Raw genomic sequence first — 15,090 nt, 5'->3', positions numbered from 1 at the left:
AAGCCCAACGTCCCTTGGTCGTGAGTCTCATTTAGAGAAAAAATTCTTACAAATACACCATAAGTAAAAATCAAATCGTAAATATTTAAATAATAACTAAACACCCTTCTACTATACTATAACCCCGAAAGTAACACCTATTGTTTCAAAAAATGATTAACCAGGCTGGGTAACGTCGAGCTTGGGGTGACCAACCCTGTCCCACGAAAGTTTCCCACCGGCCACCAGGGTAAATCGGGAAGCGCTCGCAGCGGGCAGCCCAGGAGCCCAACATCCTTTAGTTGCGTGTCCCATTTGAAGGAAAAATTTATATAAATTCGCCATAGCTGAGATTCAAATCACAAGAACCTGAGTGATAATCTAGATGCTCTGCTGTTGCATCATAACCCCGACACCTACTGTTTCAAAAAAAAAAAAAAATGATAATCTCAGTTATCCTCATTAATTATCCTTGGGGGTGACCGGCCTGGTCCCATGGAAGTTTTCCACCGGCCACCAGGGTAAATCGGGAAGCGCGCGCGGCAGTCAACCCAAACGCCCAACATCATTTGATTGCGCTCCTCATTTGGAGGAAAATTTCTATAAATACGCTGTAGCTAGAATCAAATCGCGAGTACTTGAGTGACAATCTGAATATCCTACCGCGGCACTATGCCTTGGGGACATGCACCTATTGTTTCAAGTACTTAGATTGTGTTGTAAAAATAAAATAAATCTCAAAGTAGATTTTTAAGAGAGCTATGTAATTTAAACAATCATTTTTTTTGGCATTTAAAAAAATCCAAATTAAAAGCAAATTTATGATGGTGCAGAACGAGTGGATTTGTGAGGTACGGATATGATTCCAAATTCTATTCTATTATTTTTTGTTTTTAAAAACAACTTAAATTAGACCAATAAGACCTCAGTATTTTACACAAATGTATTTTATATATATCTGTAAAAATTTTGTGTTGACTGACCTTTCTCTTCCATCTGTATGTCATTGGACTTGCAACAATTGTCTATTTGGAGAATTAATAAATAAATAGAACGATGAAAAAAAAACACTCGACCACAGTGGGAGTCGAACCCACGACCTTCTGATCCGAAGTCAGACGCGCTAATCCACTGCGCTATGCGGTCCCGATGTCAATTGGACTTTCATTTTATTTATATTGGTAAATTATCAGGCGCATTTTTTATATTTCTCAAATGGCAAATTTTCTTTATTTTCAATTTAGGCTAAAGCCTGAATGGGTTAGGTTTCCGATGGTAATCTAACTACCAATTAGGGTTGGTGGAGCCCACCTTAATTGGGTTAAAGGATCAATTCAAACGGGCCGAATTGCAAGGCAAGAAGCGTGCTTGAATTAAATACACATCTAATTCATATTGTTAAACTAATAATCCTACCGTAGGTATTTAGTCATCAAAAGGATCGGATTTATATTCTCTGTTCCAATCCTTATTTATTATATTTATTTTCATCTCCATTTCCATCCTCATCCCATCAGATCAGATTTTAGATTTTCAATTTTCATTCTCATCCTCATCTCCATTGAGAATCGAATATTCATCTTCATATTAATACCCATTGAGGATAGAATATTCATCTTCACATTTATACCCATTAGAGGATTAAAAATCATGTATACTAATAATTTTAAAATAAATAATTACATAAAAGAATAATAAAGAAACTAAAAGAAAAGTGACACCGAGAATTTACTTAGTTACAATCGAAAAGGTTGTTAATCCAAGGAAGTTAAAGCATACTAAAAATTTTCTTTAGACGGAGAAGCCTCTTTACAACAATAAACACACAGAAAGACAAAGCTAAACAGAAAAGTAAAAGCGCACAAGTGTTGTTTGGATATTTCTAGTTGTTCTTAACTTCTGGGAGCAGGGCTGCTTATATAGTCTTGCTCGGAGCGCTTGAATGAGTTTTAGGCGTCTGGAATGGGATAATATTTTATCCCCGATGCAACGATACATGCCACGTCGAATTTGGCTAAATTTTGGGTTCCAGACACCCAGAAGGGTTCCGAGCGCCCGGACTATTCCGGGTGTCTGGAATGGTTCCAGGGACCCCGAAGGTGAAAGTCAACCTTTTGTTGACTTTCTCTTCGGACCTTCAGCTTTGACTCCGCTTGCTTCGGTCCGGGTCTTCCGCTCCGACTCCGCTCGCTTGAGTGATTTCAGTCATCCGAAATATGGCTCACCCGAACCCAACTTCCCGCCTTCTCCTCGAGCAAGCTTCCGCTCCGGCTTCTCATCCCTCGGAATCGCCGCGTGCTTCCTTCTCGTCTGCCAGCACACTCTTCCACAGCTTTTCATCTCTTGGACTGCTGCATCTTTTGCTTTTCGAGCAATCTTCCGCTCCAGTTTCTCGTCCCTTGGAAACACCGCACGCTCCTTTCTCGTCCACCGGTATACTCTTTCGCAGCACCTCATCCCTCAGACGCACCAAGCCTGTCGACTCTCTCCCGTACTGTCCTCTCGCTAGCTACGACTTTTGCTCGACGCCCTGTGCTCCTAAGTTCCTGCACACTTAGACACATGGTTAAACACAACATGACCTAACTTAACTTGTTTAATCATATCAAAACTACCTTGGGGTACCAACAACGCCTCCGACCACCACTTCTCCCCTCACACGTTGCCCCTTTTTCCTTTTGTGTTTGGGCCGCTGCCACTACGAACGGAGGAGGGATAGAGTTCCTTCTTCGTGCTTCTCTTTACTCCGCCACCACAAGAAGAGACTCCTCAGTTGCCTCGCCGCCTCCCACTACCTTCCCCGCATCGATGCCGCATAGGAGCATCGCCGCCGTCTAACCCACACCAACGCATACCTCTGCCGCCTCGCCGCCTCCCATCTCATCGCCTCCCCCATAGGCAAGAAGGTCACCGCCAAGCCGCTCCTCATCTCCCTCTCCACGTGTCGCAACCCAGGTGTCGCGTGTCGTTGCCGCCTCAGCGGTCACAACAACCTCATCGGCCAGCAACCCTTTCCCATCACATGCATTGTCTTCCCCTCTACCGGACAGTGTCGACGTCAGCTAAGGAGGCACCGCCTCCTCCCCTTGCACTGACAGCTTGAACCTACACCCTCGTTGTCGACTCCGTCGGAATCCCTCTCTCGCCACCCCCTCGCCAGTAGTCGCTACATGCTGATAACCCATGGGTCAGCATTCCACGTGCCGACTCCGCCCCCGTTTCAGCATCCACAGCCGGCTAACCACTGCACTGATGCCCTCCAACAGGCGCTGCCTTTGGACAACCGCCCTCACTGATCATGCTACCAGCCTCACGACCATTATCGTCGTCCTCTAAGCCACTTTTGGCCATTGGTATCACCTTCTCGTTCTGTGTTGTCTATTCTGTTTCGGCTTACATGTCGTTATCATATCTCGGCTTGCATGTCAATGTCATATCTTAACTTTTGTGTCATTCTTGTATCTCGTCCTGCGTGCCACTAGTATCTCCCAGCCTACGCACCGCTATTATCTCCCGGCTTGTGTGCCACTACTATCTCCCGACCTGTGTGTTGTCTTCTGGATCTAGGTCGCATTCGACTCCACGTTGTCAGACCCAACTCTACATTTGACTCCCGGTCATTTGCTCTTCTAGGTCACGACAACTCGAGCAGCGTCTCGATCAGCTCACTGATCCACTCGAGGGTGCCCCTGTGCCAGGATACGTTCTTCATTCATATTATATATGCATTTCATTATTTTATGTCTCAGTCTGTTACTTATATACTCGTTGGATCTACCTCGAGCATCGGAGCACTAGGGACTGGAGCGACCCGGTCGCTGGCCGTAGGTAGCGTTAACCAAAGGACTTCTGACGACTTGGTCAACATAGAAGTCATCTCAGCATACCCCCTATGGAACGTCGCTATTTGATCAACATTCCATCCACCTCATCCGGAAGTTCATCTGACTCAGATTCTGAATAGGATCAATTTGGCGCCGTCTGTGAGAATCTTCTTCACCTGTTCTAGAACGTGGATATGGACGACATTGAGAGTCTCTCTACGATTATCACAGTTCCGGAGGATCCTGACAAACATATTATCTTCTACCCTCACTCCACGGATATTTGGGAGTCGAAGGATTGACTTGGAGCTTCAGTTGATCGACATGCTAGTTTTTCTATTATATTTTTTTCCCTGGCTCCACGGGTATTCGGGAGTTAAGGGATTGAGAAAGATCCTCAGCCAATTAGCACGTCTCCTCGATCAGGTACGTTACAGGCTATGCTCCCTTTTTATGGTCACAGGATATGCTATAGCTCCCTGATAAGAGAGTAAGATCCTAATTCCTCTATCAAAGACTAGGGTTTTATATCTTTGATCGAGCACTAGGGGCCCAGCTCCCCGATCATACATTAGGGGCACAACTCCCCGATCAGACACTAGGGACATAGCTTCCCGATTATACAGTTTCCTGATTAGGATTTAGTGACCTCACTCTTTGATTATAAGCTAGGGGCCTTATTCTCTAATCAGGGACTAGAGGCCCAGCTCCCCGATCAGATGTGTTATAGGCTCTGCACCCTTCACCATGGGACACTACATCCTCTTATTGCTATAGGCTCTGCACTCTTCACCATGGGGCTTTGCATTCTCCTACTGCTATAGGTTCTGCACCCTTCACCATGGGGCTCTGCACCCTCCTACTGCTATAGGCTATGCACCCTTCACCATGGTGCTCTGCATCTTCTTATTGTTATAGGTTCTACCCCCTTCATCATGGGGCTCTACATCCTCCTACTGCTATAGGCTCTGCACCCTTCACCGTGGGGCTCTACATCCTCCTAATGCTAAAGGCTCCGCATCCACTTACTGCTATAGGCTTTGCACCATTTACCATGGGGCTCTGCATTCTCCTACTGTTATAAGCTATGCACCCTTCACCATAGGGTTCTGCATCCTCTTACGTCTATAGGCTCTGCTCCCTTCACTCACGGTGCTCTGCTTCCTTCTATTGCTACGGACTCTGTTCCCTTATATTGCTATGAGTTTCACTCCCTTTGACGGTCAAGGCTCAGATTATTCTCTCCCTGATTCCGCGGACATTTGGGAGTCAAGGGATTAACACTTTCTCTCCCTGACTTCACAAGCATTTGAGAGTCGAGGGATCAAGTTAGATCCTTAGCCGGTTGACACCACTTCCCGATCAGGTATGATAAAGGCTCTGCCCCCTCATATTGCTACGGGCTCCGCTTCTATGGACTTCAGGGTTTATCCTCCCCTATACGAGGTTGAGCTATCGCCATCGGTCTCGAAGCTGACTATCGCCACTAGTCTCAGACCAAAGTATTGCCACCGGTCTCAGATCGGAGTATCACCGACGACATCTCGGTTGGGGTTCTAGACTCTTGCCCCCAGCGCGAGTTATAAGCGAGCATGCTCTCGCGACCAACGACTTCCTGATTGGGCTCAAGACTCTCATCCCAGCGCGAGTTATAAGTGAGCATGCTCTCACGCCAATGACCTCTCGGTCAAGACTCCAGACTCTCGCCCCAGCACGAGTTATAAGTGAGCATGCTCTCACGACCAACGATCTCTCAGTCGAGATTCTAGATTCTCGCTCGAGCGTGAGTTATAAGTGAGCATGCTCTCACGCCCAACGACCTCTCGGTCAATGCTCTAGACTCTCGTCCCAGCGCGAGTTATAAGCGAGCATGCTCTCGTGACCAACGACCTCTCGGTCGGCTCTCTAGACTCTCGCCCCAATGCAAGTTATAACCATGCGCCACACACGCGCACATCGACTAACAAGTCAAGTTTCCTCCCTGGTCAAGTAATCTTCTCACTTGTCGATCGGTCGGCACTCGTCCCACTCGGCGCTAGGCTCATGGGCTTCGTGCCCACTCGGCTCACAGGCTTTATGCCCACTCGAATATCTAGCTTTGGCTCCTCTTGCATTCACCTTCGATGGGCTTCACGCTCGCTTGGTGCATCGATGTTGTGCTTTTTAATCTCTTGGGATCCGCTGCCCTTCAACTCACTAGCTCTGCACTTGCTCAGCTCAAGAGCTCTGCTCTCGTTCGCCTTCGATCCCACGGGCTCCACGCCCGCTCTGTTTACAGGATTCGCTCCCGCTTAGCTCATGGGTTTCACTCTCATTCTCCATCGAGCTCTAGTTTCCGCTTGGCATTGTCTCTATTTCTCGGTCGACATTTTTCAATCGCCCGGTCGCGTTTTACAATCGCTCGATCGATATTTTCTCGGTCGCGCGCTCGACACAGCTCACCCATCGTCTTACCACCCTCTCAGTGTTCTCCCAATTGCTCGATCGGTATTTTTTCAGTCGTACGCCCGACATCGCTCGCCCATCGTCTTTCCATCATCTCGACGTTCTCCCAATTGCCCAGTCGGCATTATCTCAATCGCTTGTTTGACATTTTTTTGATCACTCGGTCGGCATCTTCGTAGCAGCTCAATCAGTATCATTTAGTCGTTTGCTCGACCGCTCATTAATACCACTCGACCACTCGCCCAGCATTCTCTTGGACGCTTGATCGACTTTCTCTCAGATTCCCGATCGGTATTCTTTTGGTGATCCGGTCAGTATCTTCATAGCCGCCTGATTAGTATCGCCTGCTTGTTCGATCGGCTACTCTATTCCAGTTGGCCTATCGTTCAATGTTTCTCTCGGTTACACGCTTGACATCGCTCACCCATCGTCTTTCCACCTGCTCGGTCATGGTTTACTATCGCTTGGTCGATATTTTCTCGGTCGCGAGCTCGACATCGCTCAGCCAACATTTTTCCACCCGTTCGGTTTGCTCCCGATTGCTTGGTCGGCATTCTCTTGGTTGCCCGCTCAGTAGTTGCCCTATCGCCCACTCGACATTCACTTGATCGCCTGCTTAACACTCGCTTGACATTGTTTTTTACCACTCGGTTGGCACCCGTTTTACATCTTAGTTAGCGTTCGCATAATCGCCTGATCGCTTTGTTTAGCATCACCCTACCGTCTACTTGGCATCCACTCAACAACACTCTGTCATTCGCTTTGTCCTGTTTGGCCGCAGGTTCAGCATTCTTCCAGTCACCGGTCAACATTATATCGGTATCTCGCCCGACATCGACCTGGTCATTTGCTTTGCCCCGTTTGACAATTTTCGATCGGTCGGTCACAGTTTATTGACACTCGATCCACATTTTCTCGTTCGCGTGCTTAGCACAGCTCGTCCATCGTCTTCCCACCTGCTCATCATTTTCCCTATTGCCCGGTTAGTATTTTTTCGGTCGCCTGGTTGCATTCTACGTTCACCCAATCGACATTTTTCGATCACCTGGTCGTGGTTTACTGTCACTCGTGCGCTGGGCTTTGCTTACCCATCCTCTTTCCACCCGCTCGACATTCTTTCGGTCACTCGGTCAGCATCTTCAGAGCCGCCCGATCAGTATCGTCCGACCATCCACTCTGTTACTTGGTTGCATCGCTCTACCCCGCATTCGCTGCTTAGTCGACACCTGTTTTACTTCTTTCTTGACATTTACATAATCGCCCAATTGCTCTACTCAGCAACGCCCGACCGTCTTCTCGATATCGTTTGGCCTCCCTCAACATTCGACTGATCGCTTACTTGGTATACGCTTGGCACTATTCCTTACATCGCTCAGCTCAACACTCCTTACGTCGCTCAGGTTGGCACCCCTTTATTCGATCGATGGCCTCGTAAGCATTCGCTCTTTCGCCTGCTCAATTTTCCATTCCCTGTTCAGCTCGACATAGCTACATGTTCGATGTTATACGACAAGCGTAGCAATCTGACTTTGCATTCAGGAGGGATTTTACTTTACGATAGGTTTGGTTTAGTCAGTCGAACTTGCGCCTCCTTCGACTAGATTTGAAGGGGATGCTTATAATACGGAGATGTCTTACAAGGCCTCAAGGGAATTAGGGGAAGGATGAGGGACATTTTGGTCAAATGCTAGCTAGGGATTAAAGGGGGATACTGTTCATGCGCAAAAGGGGGGCTACTTCGTGGGTTTTTTCTTTTGCGCCACCGCTAGGGAGCTCATGCTCCTCTCCTCGCCGACGCTGGCCGCTCCCCTCCTCTTCTCTTCTTTCCCTCTCTGCTCGCCGGCAGACGCCTCCGGCCACCACTTCTCCCCTAACGCACCGCCCCTTTTTCCTTATGCGTTTGAGCCTCCACCACCATGAACGGAGGAGGGATGGAGTTCCTTCTTCGTGCTTCTCTTTGCGCCACCACCACAAGAAGAGACTCCTCAGTCGCCTCGCCGCCTCCTACTACCTTCCCCGCATCAACGTCGCATAGGAGCATCGCCGCCGTCTAACCCACGCCAATGCATACCTTTGCCGCCTCGCCGCCTCGCCGCCTCGCCGCCTCGCCGCCTCGCCGCCTCCCATCTCATCGCCTCCTCCTCAGCCAGGGAGGCCGCCGTCAAACCGCTCCTCATCTCCCTCTCCACATGTCGCAACCCAGGTGTTGCGCGCCGTTGCCGCCTCAACACCCACAGCAACCTCGTCGGCCAACAACTCTTTCCCATCATGCGCACTGCCTTCTACCGGGCAACGCCGACGTCAGCCAAGGAGGCACCGCCTCCTCCCCTTTCGTTGACAGCTTGGATCTACACCCTCGTTGCCGACTCCGTCAGAATCCCTCTCTCGCCACCCCCCTCGCCAGCAATCACTACATGCTGATAACCCACGACTCAGCATTCCACGTGTCGACTCTACCCCCGTTTCAGCATCCACAACCGGTTAACCGTTGCGCTGATGCCCTCCAGCAGTCGCTGCCTTTGGACAACCACCCTCGCTGATCATGCTACCAGCCTCACGACCACTGTTGTCGTCCTTTAAGCCACTTCTAGCCATTGCTATCACCTTTTGGTTATGTGTTGTTTATTTTGTTTTGGCTTGCATGCCATTATCATATCTCGGCCTACGTGTCAACGTTATATCTCGGCTTTCGTGTCATTCTTGTACCGCGACCTGCGTGGCACTAGTATCTCCCAGCCTGCGCACCGCTATTATCTCTTAGCCTGTGTGCCGCTACTATCTCCCAGCCTGCAAGTTGTCTTACGGATCCAGGTTGCATTCGGCTCCACGCCGCCAGACCCTGCTCCACATCCGACTCCTGGTCATCTGCTCTTCCGGATCACGACAACTCGAGCAGCGTCCCGATTAACTCATCGATCCACCCAAGGGCACCCCCTAGGCCAGTGCACGTTCTTCGTTCATATTCTATACGCATTTTATTATTTTATGTCTTAGACTATTATTTATATACTCGTTGAATCTGCCTCGAGCATCAGGGTACCAGAGACCGAGGCGACTCGATCGCTGGCTGCAGGTAGCGTTGACCAGAGGACTTCTGACGACTTGGTCAACATAAAAGTCATCTCAGCATATCCCCCTTCGGGACGTTGTGATTCAGTCAACATTCCATCCACCTCACCCGACGATTCGGCTGACTCAGATTTCGGATAGGATCAATCGACTACTAGGATAAATTTAAAGGTGCAAACTACGTGCCACTTCATAATAAACATCCCAACATTATCTTCCATCGAAAGAAATTATTCCATAGTGTACCATAATTAAGAATTGACTCGTGAGTACATATTTAACTATGAAAGCACTTTGCTATTATACGCTCGGAGCAACACCTATTATATTTTTTTAAAAAATAATTAATCAGATTAGGTAACATCGAATCTGAGACGACTTACTTGGCCCCACGAAAGTTTCCCATTAGCCGTCAGAATAAATTGGGAAGTGCTCATAGTGAGTGGACCAGAAGCCCAACGTCCTTTGATTGTGAGTTTCATTTAGAGAAAAAATTTCCATAAATACACCATAACTAAAAATTAAACTGTAAATATTTAAATAATAACTAAACACTCTTCTACTATACTATAACCTCGGAGATAACATCTATTGTTTCAAAAAAATAATTAACCAGACTGGGTAACGTCGAGCTTGGGGGGTGACCAGCCCAGGGCCGCTCCTTGCATGAGGCTACAGAGTCAATGGACTCAGGCCTCATATTTTTTAGGGCCCATTTTTTTAGAGTTTGTGTTAATGAAAATTAATAGCTTAATAGGCCCATATTCTACAATCCACTTAACTTATTTACCTAATACCTATATGTTTTATTTTTAAAAAACCGTGTCTTTTCCTCTGCCGAATTCTGCAAAAAAGCTTGCCGAGTTGCCGAAACCTTTTCCTCTGCCGAAACCTTTGAGTTCTGCAACTGCAAAAAAACTTGCCGAGTTGCCGAAACCTTTTCTGCCAAAACCTTTGAGTTCTGCAACTGCAAAAAAGCTTGCCGAGTTGCCGAAACATTTTCCTCTACCAAAACCTTTGAGTTCTGCAAAAAGCCGAGTTATCGAAACCCTTTAGTTCTGCAAAAAAGCTTGTCGAGTTGCTGAAACCCTTTAGTTCTGCAAAAAAAAGCTCGTAAATTCTCTCTTTGCCATTCCTACTTCCAATTTTGAGAATTTTCAACTGCTACACACGGTGAGTGCTCTTCCATCTCTCCACGTTAATTAATGTGCAAAAAAATTATTTTGATGATTTATTTATTAGGTTGTCAAGTGTACAAAGTTTTTGCTTCGTGTGCCCCACTGCCCTAACATACTGCATACCAAAGATCTATATGGTTGAAATTTCAACAAGATTAGTTTTTAGAATGACGCAAATATATGCTAGCTGCTTAGATTTAAGTGATGACAATTTTCATGTTGGATTAGGTTATTAGGTATTTAGGTTGCCAGAGTGGGTTTTTTTAATGTAGTTTAATTTTCCTTTTAACTTGAAGGATTGATTATTGGTCTTTGAAGTAAAATAGTAAATATTCATCTATTTCTTATTGATTTTTCATTAATTTGATGGTTGGTCGTTGGTTTGTATGGATCCTTGTCAGATGAAGACAATTCTTCTGTGTTTGTTTTTCCTTGAATTGCTTTTAATTTATTTAATTTGCTACTTTGGAGTGTTTGAGCTTTTCATCATAAGTTCAGAATTAGTGTAGAGAACTTCATCAAAATTGTAAAACCTACTGTCTACACTTTATAGGTTAGTATATATAATATATGAAATCTTTCTTTGTACCTCTTGCTTAAATTATGATGCTGAAATTAATTTGTAGATTTTAGAATTGAGAAATTTTATAGTGAATTAATATTCTGAAATTAATTTTTAGATTTAGGAATTGGATAACCACCAACTTAGTATTGTGTAGAATATGTGAATTGTAATTTTGTGCTATAGGAAATTTGTGTATTTATATCAATATGAATATATATGTCTTAACTTAACTAAACTTGAGTATTTATCTGTAACTTGAATTATATTTTCTTTGTTTGTTAAGCAAATTCATATACCATGCCTCCCAAGTACATGTCTGGATATCAAAAGAAGAAAAGAAAGCTGAGAATAGAATCATTAATTCAAAGTCAAGCTGGAGATATCAATAAGTACTTTACTCCCAATCTTGTAGAGAGTAAAAATGTGGCTGAAAATTTGTTGAATAACGAAGAGGATATGGGATTAAATGATGATGATAAAGTGCTTGAACCTGTCAATATGGATGAAATGGTTAACAATAATAATGAAGAGATTCTTGAATCTGTCATTGTAGATGAATCTAATTTTTTTGAGAAAGATGATGAGCAAGTTCAACATGAAACTTTAAGTCAAGAGACTTGTTCTGATGATCCAGGAAAGTGGGATAATATTGATCAAAAAATTAGAGACTTTTTAGTGGAGAGAGGTCCAAAGAGAGATGCTTGTACGTTGTTTCCAAAAGATAGTACCAACAGACATTTTAATGTATTGCATTATAAAAGAATTTTGTCAAACGGAGAGGAAAATGATAGAAGATGGCTATTATATTCAATTTCTTTGGACAAAATTTTTTGCTTTTGTTGTAAACTATTCAAAAAGCAAAAGCACAAGATTGGTACTCAGTTAGCTAATGAAGGATACAACGACTGGCATAATTTGAGTCGTTGTCTTACATCCCATGAAGCGAGTAAGGAGCATATGGAGTGTATGACTGATTGGCTTGAATTAGAAAGAAGGTTGCAAAAGAATCAGACAATTGATGCAAGAGCACAAGTACAATTGAACAAAGAAAAAGAACACTGGAAACATGTGTTACATAGGATAATTGCTATTGTGCAAAGACTAGCAAAAAATAACTTGGCCTTTAGAGGAAGTTGTGAGAAGCTTTATGTTGAAAACAATGGTCTCTTTCTGCAAATGGTTGAAATGATTGCTGAGTTTGATCCAATAATGAATGAGCACCTTCGGCGTATTAAAGACCATGAAACTTATACTACATATCTTGGTAGCAGAATTCAAAATGAATTGATAGAAATGTTGGCAGGTGAGGTAAGAAAGAAATTACTTGCAAAAGTCAAAAAGGCAAAATACTTTTCAGTCATCTTAGATTGTACTCCAGATATTAGTCATAAGGAGCAAATGTCTCTTGTCATACGGTGTTTGGATGAGTCAGAAAATTCAATAAAAGTGAAAGAATATTGGATAGAATTTTTAGAGGTGGATGACACTTCTGGGCTTGGACTTTTTACGCATCTTAAGGATGCTTTAATCCATCTTGAGCTTGATATTGATGATATACGAGGTCAAGGATATGACAACGGATCTAACATGAAAGGGAAACACAAAGGTGTACAAAGAAGGTTGCTTGAAATAAATCCCAGAGCCTTTTATACTCCTTGTGGTTGTCATAGCCTTAATTTGGCATTATGTGATATGGTGAACTGTTGTCCTCAAGCTATGTCATTTTTTGGAGTAATACAACGCATTTATACATTATTCTCCTCTTCTACGAAGAGATGGAGAATTTTTAAAAATCATGTAAAGGGTTTGACAGTTAAGCCATTGTCACAAACACGCTGGGAAAGTCATGTTGAGAGCGTGAAACCTATAAAAGAACAAACTGCCCAAATTAGAGATGCTTTACTTGACTTAACAAATGATACTGAAGATCCCAAAACAAAAAGTGAAGCAGAGTCCTTGGCATTATATGAACTTGAGAAGTTTGAATTCTTACTTGGTGTAGTAATTTGGTATAAGTTGTTATTCGCAATTAACACTGTGAGTAAATTTCTTCAATCCGAAAATATGGATATTGATGCTGCTATCAAACTCTTGCAAGGAATTATTATATTTCTTGAAGAGTATAGAGAATCTGGTTTTGATAAGGCAATGGTTGAAGCTAAAGAAATGGCAAGTGAAATGGGCATTGAAGCAGTATTTCGAGAAAAGCGAGTTGTTCGTAGAAAAAAACAATTTGATGAAAGTAGTAGTACAGAAATAACATTGTCAGCAGAGGAGTCCTTCAGAGTTAACTACTTTCTCTTTATAGTTGATCAAGCTCATTCATCTATTGAGTCTCGATTTGCACAATTTAAAGAATATCAGGAAATATTTGGTTTTCTATTCAATGTGGAGAGGTTACAATGTTCTGATGATGAAAGCTTGTTGAGGTCTTGCAAGAATCTTGAAAATTCTCTTGCACATAATGGTTGTTCTGACGTTAATGGAGATGATTTGTTTTCAGAGTTAACATTTTTAAAGTGCTCTTTACCAGAGGAATCGAAATCAGCTATTGATGTATTAGATTATTTGAAAAAGATGGATGGTTGTTTTCCAAATGCTCATGTTGCTTACAAAATTTTGCTGACAATACCAGTTACAGTAGCAAGTGCAGAAAGAAGTTTCTCAAAGTTGAAGCTTATCAAAACTTTTCTTCGATCGACCATGTCACAAGAAAGATTGAATGGGCTAGCTATGTTATCAATTGAAAAAGAAATTATTGAACAACTTGATTATACAGACTTGATTAATATTTTTGCCGCCAAAACTGTAAGGCGAGTTGTCTTTAACTGACAGTTTTCAATAAGTTTGTCATTATTACTTAGTTATGATTGAAATATTTAGACTATTGTACATGGTATTGTATTGTATTGTATTATATATTGTCTTTAAATTTGTTGATTTAATTCAAAAAAAAAAATCACTATAAAATAGCATGATTAATATAGGGGCCTGTTTTCTAAGTTAGACTCAGACCAAAAAATTAGTAGGATCGGCCCTGGACCAGCCCGGCCCCACGGAAGTTTCCCACCGCCCACCAAGGTTAATCTGGAAGCGCTTGTAGCTTACAGCCCAGGAGCCCAATATCCTTTAGCTGTGTGCCCCATTTGGAGGAAATTTTTTTATAAATCCGTCATAACTGAGACTCAAACTACGAGAACTTAAGTGATAATTTAGATGTCCTGTCACTGCACCATAACTCCGGGGCACCTATTGTCTCAAGTACTTAGATGGTGTTGTAAAAATAAAATAAATCTGAAAATAGATTTTTAAGAGAGCTATGTAATTGAAACAATCATTTTTTTGGCATTTAAAAAAATCCAAATTAAAAGCAAATTTATGATGGTGCAGAACACGTGGATTTGTGAGGTAGGGATATGATCACAAATTCTATTTTATTATTTTTTATAAAAAACTTAAATTAGACCAATAAGACCTCAGTATTTTACACAAATGTCTTTTATATATATCTGTAAAATTTTTGTGTTGACTGACGTTACTCTTCCATCTGTATGCGGGCTTGTAACAATTGTCTATTTGGAGAATTAATAAATAAATAGAACGATGAAAAAACTTGTCGACCACAGTGGGAGTCGAACCCACGACCTTCTGATCCGAAGTCAGACGCGCTAATCCACTGCGCTATGCGGTCACGTGTCAATTTAACTTTCATTTTGTTTATATTTGCAAACTCTCAGGCACATTTTTTATATTTCTCAAATGGCAAATTTCTATTTAGTCATAAAAAGGATCGGATTTAATATTCTCTGTTCCAATCCTTATTTATTATATCTATTTTCATCTCCATTTTCATCCTCATCCCATCAGATTAGATTTTAGTTTTTCAATTTTCATTCTCATCCTTATCCTCATCCTCATCTTCATTCTCATAATCGAATATTCATCTTCATATTTATACCCATTAGAGGATTAAAAATCCTGTATACTAATAATTTTAAAATAAATACTTGCATAAAAGAATAATAAAGAA

General features: G+C 43.1%; 1 protein-coding gene and 2 non-coding genes across 3 annotated transcripts; 1 reads left to right on the top strand and 2 right to left on the bottom strand.

Annotated features, from left to right (window-relative positions):
* Positions 1–1,051: 1,051 nt before the first annotated feature.
* TRNAR-UCG lies at positions 1,052–1,125 on the bottom strand. Its single transcript has one exon. It is a non-coding gene; the product is annotated as a tRNA-Arg (tRNA).
* A 10,232-nt stretch (positions 1,126–11,357) lies between these two features.
* Positions 11,358–13,892, top strand: LOC122048171 (zinc finger MYM-type protein 1-like). The gene has a single exon (XM_042609766.1). It carries the CDS (start codon positions 11,358–11,360, stop codon positions 13,890–13,892), a length of 2,535 nt encoding a protein of 844 aa, XP_042465700.1.
* Positions 13,893–14,677: 785 nt separating this feature from the next.
* On the bottom strand, positions 14,678–14,751 carry TRNAR-UCG. The gene has a single exon. It is a non-coding gene; the product is annotated as a tRNA-Arg (tRNA).
* Positions 14,752–15,090: the final 339 nt, after the last annotated feature.

The sequence above is a fragment of the Zingiber officinale genome, chromosome 2B, assembly GCF_018446385.1.
Source record: "Zingiber officinale cultivar Zhangliang chromosome 2B, Zo_v1.1, whole genome shotgun sequence".
NCBI classification, from domain to species: Eukaryota; Viridiplantae; Streptophyta; class Magnoliopsida; order Zingiberales; family Zingiberaceae; genus Zingiber; species Zingiber officinale.
Note: the sequence above shows the minus strand (reverse complement) of the source record. Positions and strands in the feature narration are given on the sequence as shown.

Bases quoted from the DNA above. Each gene is read 5' to 3' on its own strand.
- LOC122048171 (XM_042609766.1), top strand. From the start codon at position 11,358: ATGCCTCCCAAGTACATGTCTGGATATCAAAAGAAGAAAAGAAAGCTG.